Genomic DNA, 20056 nt, shown 5'->3' with positions numbered 1-20056 from the left:
TAGGAGAAGGATTCTTGGATATTTTCAGCGGGTTTCCATTTCTGGAAAAAATTAAACTTTGACATAATTTAACAATTAACTAAATTTTAAATTTTTCTTTAGTTTCAAAAATGTTTTTGTCAGTCATCATCTTTTAATCATTCACAAACAATACTAAAGAAAACCAGTTTCCACTGTTTATCAATGTTATATTATTATGAAGGCTATTATTTCTTTGAAATATACATTTTACATTTTTAGTTTTTATGTTTTTGATTTTATAGTGATGAAGAATTTAAACACAACTTCAACTAGTTATTTTTTGTTCGAAATAGATGAAAGGTCCAATACCTCAGTTAAACTAAGAGGTTACTTTCTGTAAACCTATGTATAGTGATAAACTTGTTAGAGTGACAAAAACTTTTTTTACACAAGAGGATATTTTTCAACTAAAAGTAAAGAGCTACTAGACTAAATCAAAGATGAGCAGAAATAATAACGAATAATTGTTCAAACTTAAATTTTGTGTAAAGTTATGTCTAGTGATAAACTTATTAGTGACAAAAACTTTTTTTTCCACAAGAGGACATTTTTCAACTAAAATTAAAGAGCTACTAGACTAAATCAAAGATGTGTAGAAATAATAAAGAATAATTGTTCAAACTTAAATTTTCTGTAAATCTATGTCTAGTGATAAACTTATTAGAGTGACAAAAACTTTTTTTTCACAAGAGGACATTTTCAACTAAAAGTAAAGAGCTACTAGACTAAATCAAAGATGTGCTTAAATAATAACGAATAATTGTTCAAACTTAAATTTTCTGTAAAGTTATGTATAGAGATAAACTTGTTAGTGACAAAAACTTTTTTTCACAAGAGGACATTGAAAACCTAGACTTGACTAAAACCGCTAATGATAGAACTAAACATGAAAAGAGGTGGAACAGATCTGTTTATATGTACGTGCGGAGCCTTATGCCAAAAATCAAGACTATAATATTCAAGGCGAAAAATAGCATGTTGAGCTTCAAACTGTGAGATAGCGGTAAACTAGAAAATTAGCTAAAAATGTTATTATAAGATAGCGAAGAGATAGCAACAGTGTGGGGGAATGCATAGAAAATAGCAAAGATTAGAAGAAAGAGAGTGGTTTCTTTGACATGCAAAAAATTACATTATATTTAGATATCTCTCAGGGAGGGGGGAGCAGAGAAATTTAAAACAAGGGGTGTGAGATTATAGAGTAAAAAATATTTAAATATCTCTGAGACAAGTTTATATTAGGTTGAAAAATAGTTTTGTTTTTAGATAGGTAAGACACAATGCTCACATTTGCAAATTCTGGCTGTATTTGGGTGCCCAAAGGCCAGGATAAAGATTGCTGGAGCATCAGCGGACCTTGTGGTAGTGGGGCAGCTCTTAAAGGCCCAGGCAACATATGATGGTTGGCCAACGGACCGACGTCGTTAATTTCTTGTGCAGATTGGGCTGCGGCTTGTGCAGTAGAGCCAGTGACGGTACGGACTTGTGCAGTCGAGCCAGTGATGTCATGGGCTTGCACAGATGGTTGCACTTGGGTAGGCAGCGTGGAGCTGGGGGGTTTCGGCCAACGGCCATATTGAACAACGGTTGCAGGGGTTTTACATTGACCCCGTGCTCTCTTAGTGGGAGGTGGCGCACATTCTTCACCATTGTCCTTAAAGGAAGAGAAAATTTAGTATAGAAAATAATTTCACGCTTTTTTTTTACAGAATGAAAATTAGTACCCTCTTCTACAGAATTTCTTGTCAGACATAATTTGTCTAAAAAAGAATTTATCACTAAGAAGCCCCCTCCTCCACCCTTTTTCAGCAAAGCAAAAAGTAAAAATGCATATAGGTTTACCCTCTCATTGAGTTAATCTTGCGTTTTTTTTGCAAGCGCAATGTAGATCAATAAAGAATATATCTTACTACCTTTTATTCAAATGTTATAGCTAAAATCACTAAAATATCAAAGAGAAATGGTTCGCACAACGAAGTCGAAAACAATTATGATAAAGACAATTATCTTTTCATTTCTAATTTTGTCACCATTAAAAGCGTTAACCTATTCCCCAACAAATATCCTGGATTCAAAATTGACCCTCTCCCCCTTAATTTTGGAAAATTAAGCCATCCCTAGGTCTACCCTCTCATTGAGTTAATCTTGCGTAACTATTCAAGCGCAATGCATATCAATAAAGAATATATCTTACTGCCTTTTATTCAAATGTTATAGCTAAAATCACTAAAATGTCGAAGAGAAATGGTTCGCACAACGAAGTCGAAATCAATTATGGTAAAACAATTATCTTTTCTATTTTGTCACTATTAAAAGTGCTACCCCCCCCCAACAAAAATCCTGGATACAAAATTGACCCCCTCCCCTAAATTTAGGAAAATTAACCCATCCTAGGTCTACCCTCTCATTGAGTTAATCTTGTGATTTATTCAAGCGCAAGGCATATCATTAAAGAATATATCTTACTGCCTTTTATTCAAATGTTATAGCTAAAATCACTAAAATGTCGAAGAGAAAAGGTTAGACACTGAATTGACCCCCTCCCCTAAATTTAGGAAAAGTTAAGTTTTAGTGTTGCTTCTTAGTTCCAACTGAAAATTTATTTTTTAATTTGATGTTTTACCTTTTTTTTTCAAATCATGCCATAAATATCCGTTTGAATAGACCCTCTCTTATCAGTTTAATTCGATTTGAGTACTGGTTCGATTCGAACAGAAAACATTCTTTCTAGTCTGTAGACTTTTCAAGCATAGTAAACTTGATTACGGTATGTAATTTGTAGGGACTAATTCATTTTAAATATTTGCAATTGGAATAAAAAGCAAATTCTCTGGGGGCGTACTAGCTACCACAGACCCAGATGGGCTGAATTCACATTTTAGAGTCAAAAAGTGCACACAAAAAAAAGCAATTTTTTCACAAGAGGACATTTTCAACTAAAAGTAGAGTGAGGGTGTGATAAACTTATTAGAGTGACAGTTTGATTTCAGCGGGTTTCAATTTCTGGAAAAAATTACATTTTGACAGCATTTGACAATTTACTAAATTTTTAAGTTTTCTTTAGTTTAAAAAATGTTTTTGTCAGTCATCATCTTTTAATCATTCACAAACAATACGATTCGAACAGCAAACATTCTTTCTAGTCTTTAGACTTTTCAAGCATAGTAAACTTGATTATGGTATGTAATTTGTAGGGCCGGTAGTGTTTTCCTTCAAAAAACTTTCTCGTACAGCTAACCGTTGATGTGAAACTATAAAACTAATCCATTTTAAATATTTGCAATTGGAATAAAAAGCAAATTCAGTGGGGGTGTACTAGCTACCACAAACCCAAATGGGACTGAATTCACATTTTAGAGTCAAAAAGTGCACACAAAAAAAAGCAATTTTGTCACAAGAGGACATTTTCAACTAAAAGTAAGAGCGAGGATTGAGACGGGGAGCAGCCCCATTCATAAACAGAATAATTTTTGTTCGTTTTAAGTTTTAGTGTTGCTTCTTACTTCCAACTGAAAATTTATTTTTTAATTTGATATTTTACCTTTTTTTTTTTCAAATCATGCCATAAATATCTGTTTGAATAGACCCTCTCTTATCAGTTTAATTCGATTTGAGTACTGGTTCGATTCGAACAGCAAACATTCTTTCTAGTCTGTAGACTTTTCAAGCATAGTAAACTTGATGACGGTATGTAATTTGTAGGGACTAATTCATTTTAAATATAAGCAATTGGAATAAAAAGCAAATTCTGTGGGGGCGTACTAGCTACCACAGACCCAGATGGGCTGAATTCACATTTTAGAGTCAAAAAGTGAACACAAAAAAAAGCAATTTTTTCACAAGAGGACATTTTCAACTAAAAGTAGAGCGAGGGTTTGATAAACTTATTAGAGCGACAGTTTGATTTCAGCGGGTTTCAATTTCTGGAAAAAATTACATTTTGACATCATTTGACAATTTACTAAATTTTAAAGTTTTCTTTAGTTTCAAAAATGTTTTTGTCAGTCATCATCTTTTAATCATTCACAAACAATACGATTCGAACAGCAAACATTCTTTCTAGTCTTTAGACTTTTCAAGCATAGTAAACTTGATTATGGTATGTAATTTGTAGGGGCGGTAGTGTTTTCCTTCAAAAAACTTTCTCGTACAGCTAACCGTTGATGTGAAACTATAAAACTAATTCATTTTAAATATTTGCAATTGGAATAAAAAGCGAATTCTGTGGGGGTGTACTAGCTACCACAGACCCAAATGGGCTGAATTCACATTTTAGAGTCAAAAAGTGCACAAAAAAAAGCAAATATAATAGTCATTTAAAATCTCCCTTCCCCCCAAACTCAAAAATTTCTGGGGGAACGTATTTTCATTGTATTTTGAATATTTTCATTAGAAAACACACTGAAAAGCCATATTAAGTGCTAAATTTGTGAGTTTTTCACTGACAATTCCTTTTTAGCCAAGACTTAACCTCCCTAATTGAAGGAAATGAATTATAATCAAGGGAACATAGTTCATCGTATTTTACATATTTTTGGTTGGAAAACACATTGAAAGGTCATATTATTTGAACTTACATCAAACGTTGAAGAGCATACATTTGAAGAACTATCCATTATTTTTATATATTGTTCTATATTTCAGCTCATACTGATTTCTAAAACTTTAAAACCCTAAAATATACTGACCTAACGGTTATTTATTTGCGAAAATCGTGTTAGGTGACGATTTTAGAACAATAATTACCTTTCTATTTATCACTTAACACTCGCGGGAATTATCACATAACACTCATGGGGAAAGGACGCAAAACAAAACTTCTTACATCATTTAGTGTAATTGCGTCAAACGATACATGTTCAATGCAGATTAAAACCAGAAAAGAATAGAAACGCATAAAAATAAGAAAAAAAGGAATTGCAACTAATAATATGCAGAGCGCTAGTGCTGCCTAAGTAAAGAACGATGTGGGCACAATATGTTGTTTTTGGTTTTTTTCTTCATAGCCGGGGCACTTCGTATAGAAGGAGTCGTCACAGAAACTTTGAAAAGGACTAATTTGATTGGAAATTAAAGTGGATAGTGACCAATTCACAGGAGGGAGCATGAAAACTATGGTTTTTAACTTTGATATGCAAGACTAGAAAGAAAAGTCTTTAGGAGTGGGGCTGCCCACTGCCTCAACCCTAGCTCTTGAAATCCCCCACTCCCTCCCCCAAACTCAAATTTTCCAGAGGATTTTAAAATCTCCCCTTCCCCCCAAACTCAAAAATTTCTAAGAACATATTTTCATCGTATTTAAATTTTTTTGTAGTAAAACCTGCTTGCCTAAACTATAAAAAAACGGAACTTTAGTAGCTAGTACATATTTACATCATATTTTAAATATTTTCGTTGGAAAACATACTGAAAAGCCAATCCTAAGAGCTATATTTGAGAGGTTAGGTTAGGTTAGGTATAGGAATAACAGGTTAGGTTAGGTTACCCTCGCTATTGAAATCCCCCAACCCCCTCCCCCCAAACTCAAGTTTTCCAGAGGATTTTAAAATCCTCCACTGAAAAGCCATATTAAGAGCTATATTTGTGAGGTTAGGTTAGGTTAGATTAGGTTAGGTTAGGTCTAGGAATAGCAGGTTAGGTTAGGTTAGATTCGGTTAAGTGGCCGGCCACTTAACCTAATCTAACCTAACCTGCTATTCCTAGACCTAACCTAATCTAACCTAACCTAATCTAACTTCACTAATATAGCTCTTTATATGGCTTTTCAGTGGAGGATTTTAAAATCCTCTTCAAAATTTGAGTTTGGGGGGAGGAGGGTGGGGGGATTTCAAGAGCGAGGGTAACCTAACCTAACCTGTTATTCCTAGACCTAACCTAACCCAACCTCACAAATATAGCTCTTAATATGGCTTTTCAGTGTGTTTTCCAACGAAAATATTTAAAATACGATTTAAATATGTACTAGCTACTAAAGTTCCGTTTTTTTTATAGTTTCGGCAAGCAGGTTTTCCTACGAAAATATTTAAATACGATGAAAATATATACGATGAAAAACCATAGTTTTCATGCTCCCTCCTGTGAATTGGTCACTATCCACTTTAATTTCCAATCAAATGAGTCCTTTTCAAAGTTTCTGTGACGACTCCTTCTATACGAAGTGCCCCGGCTATGAAGAAAAAAACCAAAAACAACATATTGTGCCCACATCGTTCTTTACTTAGGTAGCACTAGCGATCTGCATATTATTAGTTGCAATTCCTTTTTTTCTTATTTTTATGCGTTTCTGTTCTTTTCTGGTATTAATCTGCATTGAACATGCATCGTTTGACGCAATTACACTATATGATGTAAGAAGTTTTGTTTTGAGTCCTTTCCCCATGAGTGTTATGTGATAATTCCCGCGAGTGTTAAGTGACGAATAAAAAGGTGATTATTGTTCTAAAATCGTCACCTAGCACGATTTTTGTAAATAGATAACCGTTAAGTCAGTATATTTCAGGGTTTTGAAGTCTTAGAAATCAGTATAAGCTGATATATAGAACAATATATAAAAATAATGGATAGTTCTTCAAATGTATGCTCTCCAACGTTTGATGTAAGTTCAAATAATATGTCCTTTCAGTGTGTTTTCCAACCAAAAATATATAAAATACGATGAACTATGTTCCCTTGATTATAATTCATATTCTTCAATTAGGAAGGTTAAGGCTTGGCTAAAAAAGGAATTGTCAGTGAAAAACTCACAAATTTAGCTCTTAATATGGCTTTTCAGTGTGTTTACTAATGAAAATATTCAAAATACAATGAAAATATGTCCCCCCCAGAAATTTTTGAGTTTGGGGGGAAGGGAGATTTTAAATGACTATTATATTTGCTTTTTTTTGTGTGCACTTTTTGACTCTAAAATGTGAATTCAGCCCATTTGGGTCTGTGGTAGCTAGTACACCCCCACAGAATTTGCTTTTTATTCCAATTGCAAATATTTAAAATGGATTAGTTTTATAGTTTCACATCAACGGTTATCTGTACGAGAAATGTTTTTGAAGGAAAACACTACCGGCCCTACAAATTACATACCATAATCAAGTTTACTATGCTTGAAAAGTCTAAAGACTAGAAAGAATGTTTGCTGTTCGAATCGTATTGTTTGTGAATGATTAAAAGATGATGACTGACAAAAACATTTTTGAAACTAAAGAAAACTTTAAAATTTAGTAAATTGTCAAATGATGTCAAAATGTAATTTTTTCCAGAAATTGAAACCCGCTGAAATCAAACTGTCGCTCTAATAAGTTTATCACACCCTCGCTCTACTTTTAGTTGAAAATGTCCTCTTGTGAAAAAATTGCTTTTTTTTGTGTTCACTTTTTGACTCTAAAATGTGAATTCAGCCCATCTGGGTCTGTGGTAGCTAGTACGCCCCCACAGAATTTGCTTTTTATTCCAATTGCTTATATTTAAAATGAATTAGTCCCTACAAATTACATACCGTAATCAAGTTTACTATGCTTGAAAAGTCTAAAGACTAGAAAGAATGTTTACTGTTCGAATCGAACCAGTACTCAAATCGAATTAAACTGATAAGAGAGGGTCTATTCAAACAGATATTTATGGCATGATTTAAAAAAAAGGGTAAAACATCAAATTAAAAAATAAGTTTTCAGTTGGAAGTAAGAAGCAACACTAAAACTTAAGACGAACAAAAATTATTCTGTTTATGAATGGGGCTGCTCCCCGTCTCAATCCTCGCTCTACTTTTAGTTGAAAATGTCCTCTTGTGAAAAAATTGCTTTTTTTTGTGTGCACTTTTTGACTCTAAAATGTGAATTAAGTCCCATCTGGGTCTGTGGTAGCTAGTACACCCCCACAGAATTTGCTTTTTATTCCAATTGCAAATATTTAAAATGGATTAGTTTTATAGTTTCACATCAACGGTTAGCTGTACAAGAAAGTTTTTTGAAGGAAAACACTACCGGCCCTAAAAATTACATACCATAATCAAGTTTACTATGCTTGAAAAGTCTAAAGACTAGAAAGAATGTTTGCTGTTCGAATCGTATTGTTTGTGAATGATTAAAAGACGATGACTGACAAAAACATTTATGAAACTAAAGAAAACTTTAAAATTTAGTAAATTGTCAAATGATGTCAAAATATAATTTTTTCCAGAAATTGAAACCCGCTGAAATCAAACTGTCGCTCTAATAAGTTTATCACACCCTCACTCTACTTTTAGTTGAAAATGTCCTCTTGTGAAAAAATTGCTTTTTTTTGTGTGCACTTTTTGACTCTAAAATGTGAATTCAGCCCATCTGGGTCCGTGGTAGCTAGTACGCCCCCCAGAGAATTTGCTTTTTATTCCAATTGCATATATCTAAAATGAATTAGTCCCTACAAATTACAAACTGTAATCAAGTTTACTATGCTTGAAAAGTATAAATACTAGAAAGAATGTTTGCTATTCGAATTGAACCAGTACTCAGATCGAATTAAACTGATAAGAGAGGGTCTATTCAAACGGATATTTATGGCATGATTTGAAAAAAAAGAAGGTAAAACATCAAATTAAAAAATAAGTTTTCAGTTGGAAGTAAGAAGCAACACTAAAACTTAACTTTTCCTAAATTTAGGGGAGGGGGTCAATTCAGTGTCTAACCTTTTCTCTTCGACATTTTAGTGATTTTAGCTATAACATTTGAATAAAAGGCAGTAAGATATATTCTTTATTGATATGCCTTGCGCTTGAATAAATCACAAGATTAACTCAATGAGAGGGTAGACCTAGGATGGGTTAATTTTCCTAAATTTAGGGGAGGTGGTCAATTTTGTATCCAGGATTTGTGTTGGGGGGGGGGCAGGGGGTTAGCACTTTTAATATTGACAAAATAGAAATGAAAAGATAATTATTTTTACCATAATTGTTTTCGACTTCGTTGTGCGAATCATTTCTCTTCGACATTTTAGTGATTTTACCCATAACATTTGAATAAAAGGCAGTAAGATATATTCTTTATTGATATTCATTGCGCTTGAATAGTTACGCAAGATTAACTCAATGAGAGGGTAGACCTAGAGATGGCTTAATTTTCCAAAATTTAGGGGGAGAGGGTCAATTTTGACTCCAGGATATTTGTTGGGGAATGGGTTAACACTTTCAATGGTGACAAAATTAGAAATGAAAAGATAATTGTTTTTATCATAATTGTTTTCGACTTCGTTGTGCGAGCAATTTCTCTTTAATATTTTAGTGATTTTAGCTATAACATTTGAATAAAAGGTAGTAAGATATATTCTTTATTGATCTACATTGCGCATGCAAAAAAAAACGCAAGATTAACTCAATGAGAGGGTAAACCTATATGCATTTTTACTTTTTGCTTTGCTGAAAAAGGGTGGAGGAGGGGGCTTCTTTGAGATAAATGCTTTTCTAGACAAAATTATGTCTGACAATAAATTCTGTAGAAAGGGTACTAATTTTCATTTTGTAAAAAAAAAGGATGAAATTATTTTCTATACTAAATTTTTTCTCTTCTTTAAGGACAATGGTGAAGAATGTGTCCCACCTCCCAGTAAGAGAATACGGGGTCAAGGTAAAACCCCTGCAACCGTTGTTCAATATGGCCGTTGGCCGAAACCCCCCAGCTCCACGCTGCCTACCCAAGTGCAGCCATCTTTGCAAGCCCATGACATCACTGGCTCGACTGCACAAGTCCGTACCGTCACTGGCCCTACTGCACAAGCCGCAGCCCAATCTGCGCAAGAAATTAACGACGTCGGTCCGTCCGCCCACCATCATATGTTGCCTGGGCCTTTAAGAGCTGCCCCACCAACACAAGGTCCGCCGATGCTACAGCATGCTTCGCCTGGGCCTTCGGGCACCCAAGTGCAGCCAGGATTTGCAAATGTGAGCATTTTTTCTTACCTATCTAAAAACAAAACTATTTTTCAACCCAATATAAACTTGTCTCAGAGATATTTAAATATTTTTTTCTCTATAATCTCACACCTCTTGTTTTAAATTTCTCTGCTCCCCCCTCCCTGAGAGATATCTAAATATAATGTAATTTTTTGCATGTCAAAGAAACCACTCTCTTTCTTCTAATCTTTGCTATTTTCTATGCATTCCCCCACACTGTTGCTATCTCTTCGCTATCTTATAACAATATTTTAAGCTAATTTTCTAGTTTACCGCTTTCTCACAGTTTGAAACTCAAAATGCTATTTTTCGCCGTGAATATTATAGTTTTAATTTTTGGAATAAGGCTCCACACATGCATATAAATAGATCCGTTTCACCCCTTTTGATGTTTTTTTCTATCATTAGCGGTTTTAGCCAAGTCTAGGTTTTCAATGTCCTCTTGTGAAAAAAAAAAGTTTTTGTAACTCTAACATGTTTATCTCTATACATAACTTTACAGAAAATTTAAGTTTGAACAATTATTTGTTTTTATTTCAGCACATCTTTGATTTAGTCTAGTAGCTCTTTACTTTTAGTTGAAAATTTCCTTGTGGAAAAAAATTTTTTGTAACTCTAAAAAGTTTATCCCTATACAGAAAATTAAAGAAAATTTAAGTTTGAACAATTATTCGTTATTATTTCTACACATCTTTGATTTAGTCTAGTAGCTCTTTACTTTTAGTTGAAAATGTCCTCTTGTGGAAAAAAAAGTTTTTGTCACTCTAATAAGTTTATCACTAGACATAACTCTAAAGGAAATTTAAGTTTTAACAATTATTCGTTATTATTTAATCAAATCTTTGATTTTGTCTAGTATCTATTTACTTTTATATGAAAATGCCCTCTTGTGGAAAAAAAAGTTTTGGTCACTCTAACAAGTTTATCGCGAGACATAACTTTATAGAAAATTTAAGTTTGAACAATTATTCATTATTATTTCTACACATCTTTGATTTAGTCTAGTAGCTCTTTACTTTTAGTTGAAAAATGTCCTCTTGTGTAAAAAAATTTTTTGTCACTCTAACAAGTTTATCACTATACATAGGTTTACAGAAAGTAACCTCTTAGTTTAACTGAGGTATTGGACCTTTCATCTATGCTAAACAAAAAATAACTAGTTGAAGTTGTGTTTAAATTCTTCATCAATATAAAGTCAAAAACATGAAAATAAAAAATGTAAAATGTATATTTCAAAGAAATAATAGCCGTCATAATAATATAACATTGATAAACAGTGGAAACTGGTTTTCTTTAGTATTGTTTGTGAATTATTAAAAGATGATGACTGACAAAAACATTTTTGAAACTAAAGAAAACTTTAAAATTTAGTAAATTGTCAAATGATATCGAAATGTAATTTTTTCCAGAAATTGAAACCCGCTGAAAATTTCCAAGAATCATTCTCCTACAAAATTGTTTAAATTTTAATTTATATTTCCATCATAGTGTTCTCAATCTTTTTTAGGATGTATGGTATGTGTGGGGGCTCACTATCGAGGAGGAGGAGAATCTTCTAGCTACATGTGCAGAGATAGAGAGCATCGAGATTACACCTGAGGAGGAGGAAGAACTTCTCTGTATATGTAGATCGGTGGATCTCTTGAGGAGTGGGTCTTCGGATCGAACACTTAACCCAAGACTTCGAGTGCGTGAAGATTTATTTGTGGAGAAGATACCTTCTCTCATAAATATTGTGCCAATGGAGGAGGATGAGGTTCAAATAATAGAACCTCCTGAGATAGTATTCATTAAAACAGTGATAAATATGGATATTACAAAGAAATAAATATTTGAACATAGATTGTTTGTAAATTTGTTTATTGTTAAAATGCATATATATACAACAATGTCTTTAAATATTTACTTTAGATTTCTTCTTCTTCTTCGATGTATAGGCAACTGTCATGAACCACTAATGCCGGTAAATCATTTGGATTCACTGTATATTGATCCTGATTGACTGCAAAGTCAGGGTCACATTTTCTAAAGTACAATGTAACTTCACTCTTGTCATATCTCTTTGTATAGTCAATGATGCTATTTTGCATTCACATTATGAAATTCACGAGTTTCAATCTGTCTATTTAAAGCAATATCAAATACAATGTTGTCAAATAGTGAATCCCAATCAGTAACTGCCAGATAAAAATTACTTGATTTATAGTCATAATCGACAGTGTCTCCACAGTGATAACGTTAAAACCAGATTTTCTTGTTATTCCAACAGTTAAATCGTAGACCCGACTCTTCTTCTCAGAATCATTTAAATCCACGACGATACCAATCTCTTAGCAATAAACTAAAATCACGTTTAGGATTCTTTCCAATCATAGCGGGGTAAGTATTCTCCCACTGATGACATTTATAATAGTGACGATTGGAACACAGGTGCCTTCCAGAGTTAGAGTCCCACATCTCTTCAACACATTAATTACATCCTTTAATTTGTACTGCATAGCCTCTATGTAATTTGCAAGAATTACATAATTTATACTTTTCAATATAGTCATCAATAATTGCACAATTCTCACATCCTTTCCTCATATTCACTCCGCCGCTAATATGTAAGCAAGCCCTCTGATTGGTTGAGAAGGAAAGACGTGATCTAACTGTTTTCTATTTCTGGACACCTTGACATTTGCCTCGAGCGTGCACTTGCCCAAAACAACAACAACAACAAATACTGTTTCCCATTTCTGGACACCTTGACATTCGCTGAGAGCGTGCACTTGGCCAAAACAACAACAACAACAAATACTGTTTCCTATTTCTGGACACCATGACATTCGCTGAGAGCGTCCACTTGCTCAAAACAACAACAACAACGAATGCTGTTTCCTATTTCTGGACACCTTGACATTCGCCTCGAGCGTGCACTTACAACAACAACAACGAATAACTCTACCTTGGAAAAAGAGGTCATTGACCCCATTAACCACGTGTTCTCCCTAGGGACTCTATGCCCTTATTTGGTGTGGGGTTCGGACCTTTAGGGTCATTTCTACTTATGTATATTAAACTGACAATGCACATTCATTTGTATTTTTTCAGTAAAGTGCAAATTTTGTTCTGGCCTTGGAAGGCATAGGGGTTTTGCACCCAACCTATGTAAATTTCTGCTCGTTTTGAGTTTGACTAGGTTATTTATTGTAAATTTCTGCTCGTTTATGTAAATTTGTATGTTAATTTCTGCTCGTTTTAAATTTGACTCACTTGATTGTCGTAATTTCTATTGGTTTTGGGTTTGATTCATTTATCAATGCTTATTTGTGATAGTTTCACGCTTGGTAGACTTTTTTATTTTATTGTTGCAATTCTTTTGTTCAATGGAGCTGTTTACTTTTCTTTGAAAATCTTTTTTTTTTGTAGAAAAAGTTCTTTTTAAATAATTTCTGTTTGTTTTATATTGACATAATCTTTTCAGGGAAAAAGAAAATAACTTTTTAAACCTTTTTGTTTTTTAAGACTTTATAGTTTGGCCTGCTATTTGTATACTGGAGAAAACTTTTCAGCAATTTTTAACAACATACACCCTTTTAAAAATCTGGACACAAATAGTACTGTTTAATTTAGTTTCATACCTGCTCTAGTCGACCTGAAATGGAAAACTTGATACCATTCGCAAAAAATCTGTTTACTTTCTTTGATAGCTTGGATACACTTACGCTATTTTGATTTGGTTAGATTTTAAGAGCAGAAGCAGCCCCAAAAGTTTGAACATAATACCCTCAATCGTTCTTGGGATACTGCTGAGATGCCTTATTGGAAATTAGCATTAACACAGCGCATTTTGATTTAATCTAATGGCAACATTTAGTTTTTAAACATAAAGTAAAATGGGAGGGTGGGCTTGGGAGGGGGATTAGTTTCCCTCCAATCACTTTCAACTATTAAAAAGGGCATCAGCCCTTTCTATTTTCAATCGAATGAGCCCTTTTCGAAGTTCCTACGACAACTCCTTCGAAACAAAGTGCCCTGGTCTAAACAACAAGAAAAACAAAAAAATATTACATTATACCCGCATCGATCTTTACTATAAAAATGTCAAACCTTCCAATCACTTTCGACTATTAAAAAGGAAACTAGGCCTTTCGATTTCCAATCGAATGAGCTCTTTTTGAGTTTCTACGACAACACTTCCTATGAACAGCTTATATGCCCCCAGGACATAAATTACAACCCTTACCCTAAGGGCTGTGAGGGTGGTTGTCATCCTCTAACACCTAATTTCCATAACTTTCAACTACGTTAAACAAAATAGCTATCTCAAAATTTTGATTGGTTGGGTCTGGGAAAATGGTGGGCGTCAGAGGGGCGTTAGTCTTTCTCCAATCACTTACAACCCTTGCCCTGAGGGCTGGGGGGGGGTTTCATCCTCAAAGTCCTATTTCTGGACACCTTGAAATTCGCCTCGAGCATGCACTTGCCCAAAACAACAACAACAACAAATACTGTTTCCCATTTCTGGACACCTTGACATTCGCTGAGAGCGTGCGCGTTGCTAAAACCACAACAACAACAAATCCTGTTTACTATTTCTGGACACCTTGATAGTTTCTGAGAGCGTCCACTTGCCAAAAACCACAACAACAAAAAATACTTTTTCCTATTTTTGGACACCATGAAATTCGCCTCGAGCGTGCACTTACAACAAAAACAACGAATAACTCTACCTTGGAAAAAGAGGTCATTGACCCCATTAACCACGTGTTCTCCCTAGGGACTCTATGCCCATATTTGGTGTGGGGTTCGGACCTTTAGGGTCATCTCTACTTATGTATATTAAACTGACAATGCACATTCATTTGTATTTTTTCAGTAAAGTGCAAATTTTGTTCTGGCCTTGGAAGGCATAGGGGTTTTGCACCCAACCTATGGTAATTTCTGTTCGTTTTGAGTTTGACTCGGTTATTTTTTGCAATTTCAGTTTGTTTTTTGTTTCATTTATTTGTTATTGCTTCTTTGGGGTAGTTTCACGTTAGGTAGATTATTTAATTTTAATTTTCATCATTTTTTTGTTTAATGGAATTCATTAATTTTCTTTGAAAATCTTTTTTTTTTGTACAAAAAGCTTTTTTTTATTAATTTCGATCCATTTTATTGTGTAATAATCTTTTCAGGGAAAAAAAATAACACTCAAAATCTTTTCGTTTATCAAGACTTTATAGTTTGGCCATATAATTGACTGCCGGAAAAAAAATTCCTAGCAATTTCTAATAATAGAAACACTTTTATGAATTTGGATACAAATAGTACTGGTTAATTTAGTTTCACACCTCCTCTAGTTGACCTGAAATGGAAAACTTGATACTATTCGCAAAAAAATCTGTTTACTTTCTTTGATAGCTTTGATACACTTACGCTATTTTGATTTGGTTAAATTTTTAGAGCAGAAGTAGCCCGGAAAGTATGAACATTATAAACTCAGTCATTCTTGAGATACTCCTGAGATGCCTTATGGGGAATTAGCATTAACAGAGTGATTTTTGATTTAATCTTATGGCAACATTTAGTTTTTAAACATATTGGGCAAATGGGAGGGTGGGAGTGGAAGGGGGACTATTTGCCCTCTAATCACTTTTGACTCTTAAAAAGGGCATCAGCCCTTTCTATTTTCAATTGAATGAGCCCTTTTCGAAGTTCCCACGACAACTCCTTCGATACGAAGTGCTCTGGTCTAAACAACAACAACAACAAAAAATAATACATTACACCCACATTGATCTTTACTATAAAAATGTCAAGCCTTCCAATCACTTTCGACTAATAAAAAGGGCACTAGGCCTTTCGGTTTCCAATCGAATGAACACTTTTGGAAACAATAACGTTTTCTATAAACACCTTATATGCCCCCAGGGCATAAATTACAACCCTTACCCTAAGGTCATTCTCAAAGACCTAATTTCCAGAGCTTTCTACTACGTTGAAAAACATGACTATTTGAAAATTTTGATTGTAGGTGTTTAGAGGGATGCTGGGCGTTAGTGGAGCCATTTTTGTTCTTCTTTAAGTTTCGACTGTTTAAAATGTCGCTAGCTATCTTAATTACAAAGTCAATGAACCCCTTTTTAAGGTTCTACGACAACTCTATCTATAAAATCTTATGTGCCCCCAGGACATAAACTACAACCTTTGCCCTTGGGGCTCTCTGGGGTTTCACTCACTTTCGACTATTAAAAAGGGCAATTTCAATTTCCAATCAAATGAGCCCATCTTGAAATTTCTATAACAACTTAAGATATAAACTTTAATGCCCCCAGGGCATAACTTACAACCCTTGCACTGAGGGCTCTGAGGGGGTTATCATCCTAAAAGACCTAATTTCCAGAACTTTCAACTACGTTGAACATCATGGATATCTAAAAATTTTGATTGGATGTGTTTGGGAAAATGGGTGTTAGTCGCTATCCAATCACTTTCAACTATTAAAAAAGGCACTAGCCCTTTCAATTTCCGATTGAATGAGCCCTTTCGAAGTTTCTACGACAACGCTTTCAATAAGAACTTTATATGCCCCCCAGAGCATAACTTAGAACCCTTGTCCTTAAGGATTTGTGGAGATAGGTTGTCATCCCTAAAGACCTAATTTCCAAAACTTTCTACAACGTTGAATAAACTGGCTATCTAAAAATTTTGATCGGATGTGTTTGGGAAATAGGTGGGCGTGAGAGGGGGGGGGGTAGTTGCCTTCAAATAACATTCGACTATCGAAAAGGGCACAAGCCTATTCAAGTTTCAATTAAATGAACCTATTTCAAAGTCATTACAACAAACATTTCAACCAAACCCTAATAAGCCCCCAGGACATAACTTAAGATTCATGCTCTGAGGGTTGTTGGAGTGTTTCTTGGGAAAAGGTGGGTGTGAAAACGGGGTTAGTTGCCCTCAAACCACTTTCGACTATTAAAAAGGGTACTAGCCTTTTAAATTTCAAATCGAATGAGCCCTTTTTCAAGTTTCTACGACAAAGACTTCAGTAAAAACCCTATCTCTATGTGTATCTATGTCTGTGTCGTCTCTCTGTGTGTGTCATCTCTCTGTGTGTGTCGTCTCTGTGTGTTTGTCGTCTGTGTGTGTGTGTCGTCTCTGTGTGTGTGTCGTCTTTGTGTGTGAGTCGTCTCTCTGTGTTTGTCGTCTCTGTGTGTGTGTGTCGTCTCTGTGTGTGTGTCGTCTGTGTGTGTGTGACGTCTCTCTGTATGTGTCGTCTCTGTGTGTTTTTCGTCTGTGTGTGTGTGTCATCTCTGTGTGTGTGTCGTCTCTGTGTGTGTGTCGTCTCTGTTTGTATGTCGTATCTTTGGGTTTGATATTTCTGTGTTTGTGTCATCTGTGTATGTGTGTCGTGTCTGTCTGTGTGTCGTATGTATGTGTGTGTGGTCTGTGTGTGTGTGTTGTCTCTGTGTGTTTGTCATCTGTGTGTGTGTGTTTATTGTCTGTGTGTGTGTGTCGTCTCTATGTGTGTGTTGTCTCTGTGTGTGTGTCGTCTCTGGTTTATGTTAGGTTAGGTTAGGGGGGGGGCTAGTTGCCCTCAAGTCACTTTTGACTATTAAAAATGCCACTATTCGTGTGAATTTGAAATAGAATTAGCTCCTCTTATAGTTTCTTTAACAAAGGTTTCAATAAAAACGTTATATGCCCCCAGGGCATAACTTATAATCCTCTTCTGAAGGGTGGGGTGACAGTGTTCTTCCCAAAAACTTATTATCTATCTGGAAATAATCTATAGTCAATAAAATGGCTACCTCAAAATTTTTATTGGATTTGTTTGGGGGAAGGGTGGGTGTGTGTGTGTGTGGGGGGGGGGGGGGGCTAGGTGCCCTCCAATCACTTTCGACTATTAAAAAGGGCACTAGCCCTTTGAATTTCCAATCAAATGAGCTTTTTTCAAGTTTCTACGACAACGCCTTCTTCAAAAACCTTATATGCCTTCAGGGCATAACTTAAAACCCTTGCCCTAAAGGCTGTGGGGGAGTGTCCTCCCCCACATTTCCTCGGGGAATTAAGAAGGATGATGGTCATCGCAGCTTTAAATAATTGGAAATTCCAGTAAAATATCGGCGAATTAAAAGACATGATAGTTATCGCAGTTGTGAATAATTGGCTCAATGAGTGTTTTTTCCAATACAGCATATAAGTATAGCACCAATTAGTTGAAAAAACACGGATAAATCAATAGCACCAACAATCCAACCACTCTTTGATGCCAATAATGCCATGAGGGCTCCATAACAACCCTAAAAATATAGCACTGGATATGACAAACAAGACAATATATAAAGCTTTTAAAGTATCAAGGACATTAAAACGAGAAAATTTTTTGGCCCCCTGGCTCCGCCTTCGGTCTATTTATACCTGAAAACAAGGATTTTCTGTGTTATTTATTTAGTGAACTATATGGGGGCTCCACATTGTCTCGAGTTTTTCTGTGTGGTTCACTCACAACCAGAATCTAGAAATAGATAAATAAATGTCCTAGACGTATAGATTGGTTGATTTATAAGTTTATTGTAAAAAGCCCTTATGGGCCATATGTCAAACGCGCAAAAAACTTCAACAAAAAATGGTATAAAAACTAGGAAACTCATTTACGTATGTATACCTCCTTAATAGACTTCAGTGCAGCGTCGAGGAATGAGAGTATTTTACAAATTGTCACAGGTGTTTTGATTTACAAGATATTTGTACTCGTTAAGAAAGAGCCTTGGAACATATCCTTCCAGCCACCTCACTGAATTTTCGGTAGGTGCTTGTTTGGTTGCAAATATTTGCCGAAGTATACCAAATGGAGAAAGCCCTAGATTGTGTCTGGAAATGGATATATTATCGACCCTATCAAAGACTACAGTATAAATGTATATATTAAATTACTATTGAATTGTCGGATCTATTCGCGTAAAACTTGAGGGAAGGTTTTCGCATGACAGACGTTTCTGGTTTAACGTTTCTGGTTTCGCCGTGTATGGTTTGACTATAAAAAATGGACATATACTCGGGGAGTATAATGATAATAATAGTAATTTATTTTCAACATATTATGAACAACAAGACAAAAGGGGAGTAACAAATTAGAAGAAAAAAGAGACCAAATATAAAACAAAAAATAATCAACTAGAACAAAAACATAGGATAAGACTGTGAAATGGCTGAAACTTTGAAAAATTTATGAGTTATATACGCTTTGAGTCATTTTGATATTTATCAGTTTTCCTTATTATGTCACTTCAATGACAAAATATGATGAAATTCTTTCTGAGCTGTGAATATAACATTTGATTATCATTCTAATATGTTTTGCAGAGACCAGAGCGAGGTTTGCTACGAGTCCATCACATAAATAATGTAAGCAAGGCATTGGCTATTTTGGAGCACCAGAACGTGCGACTTGTAAACATTTCGCCCGAAGAAATCGCCGACGGAAATCCAAAAATCACCCTTGGACTTGTTTGGAGCATCATTCTTCACTGGCAGGTGCAGTCTTTTTTCTTATTTTCTTATATTTATTTTTCTGAGATTGATTTCGTCTTTGTTCGGTGATATGCAGGATAATGTATGATTTATTTTGGTGTTTAATTTATCCTCTGTATTTTGCTCTGTTCAGAGGATACATTTATCTATCCACTGTATGATATTTTCTTTTTTTGACCCATGTGGAGTTGATCCGGACAGTAACGATTGGCTTACTACGGACTAAAATCCGGCGTGCCCAAACCAACCTCACGATATTCACGTTCTTATTAGTGAGCCTTGTTTTTATTTTCTATATTTGGCTCCTCTCACATTTTAAACGTTTTTGAAAGAAAAGATTAGGAAATCAGAAACAGAATGTTTCTAATATCATGTAAATATAAAATACATACCCTGTAAACATATGCTATAGCGCTAATGCATATAAGCAAGACCGTATCCAGGGGAGGTTAGGGGTTTGAACCCCCCCCCCCTCTAAATGTTTTTTCGACTCGTAAAAACGTAACAAAAATGAATATAAACAAATTTTTGTTGCGTTTTTTGGATTTTTTTTGTAGCCCCCCGAACAAATTCTTTTGTACCCCTCCCCCCGAACAAATTCTGGATATGACCCTG

At 34.8% G+C, this 20056-nt stretch overlaps 1 protein-coding gene across 2 annotated transcripts in view; it reads left to right on the top strand.

The window, feature by feature from the left end:
* LOC148955446 (dystrophin, isoforms A/C/F/G/H-like) overlaps nucleotides 1-20056 on the top strand; it is a 504509-nt gene that overhangs the window by 40063 nt on the left and 444390 nt on the right. For both annotated transcript variants that reach the window (XM_089102277.1, XM_089102283.1), the window contains exon 4: nucleotides 19274-19444. In XM_089102277.1, coding sequence (XP_088958403.1) covers nucleotides 19274-19444 — 171 coding nt within the window. The remainder of the gene's footprint in view (nucleotides 1-19273; nucleotides 19445-20056) is intronic.

The sequence above is a fragment of the Artemia sp. Qi Xiang Cuo genome, chromosome 2 (assembly GCF_049724085.1).
Source record: "Artemia sp. Qi Xiang Cuo chromosome 2, ASM4972408v1, whole genome shotgun sequence".
NCBI classification, from domain to species: domain Eukaryota; kingdom Metazoa; phylum Arthropoda; class Branchiopoda; order Anostraca; family Artemiidae; genus Artemia; species Artemia sp. Qi Xiang Cuo.
This window is presented reverse-complemented; position numbering and strand designations above follow the sequence as displayed.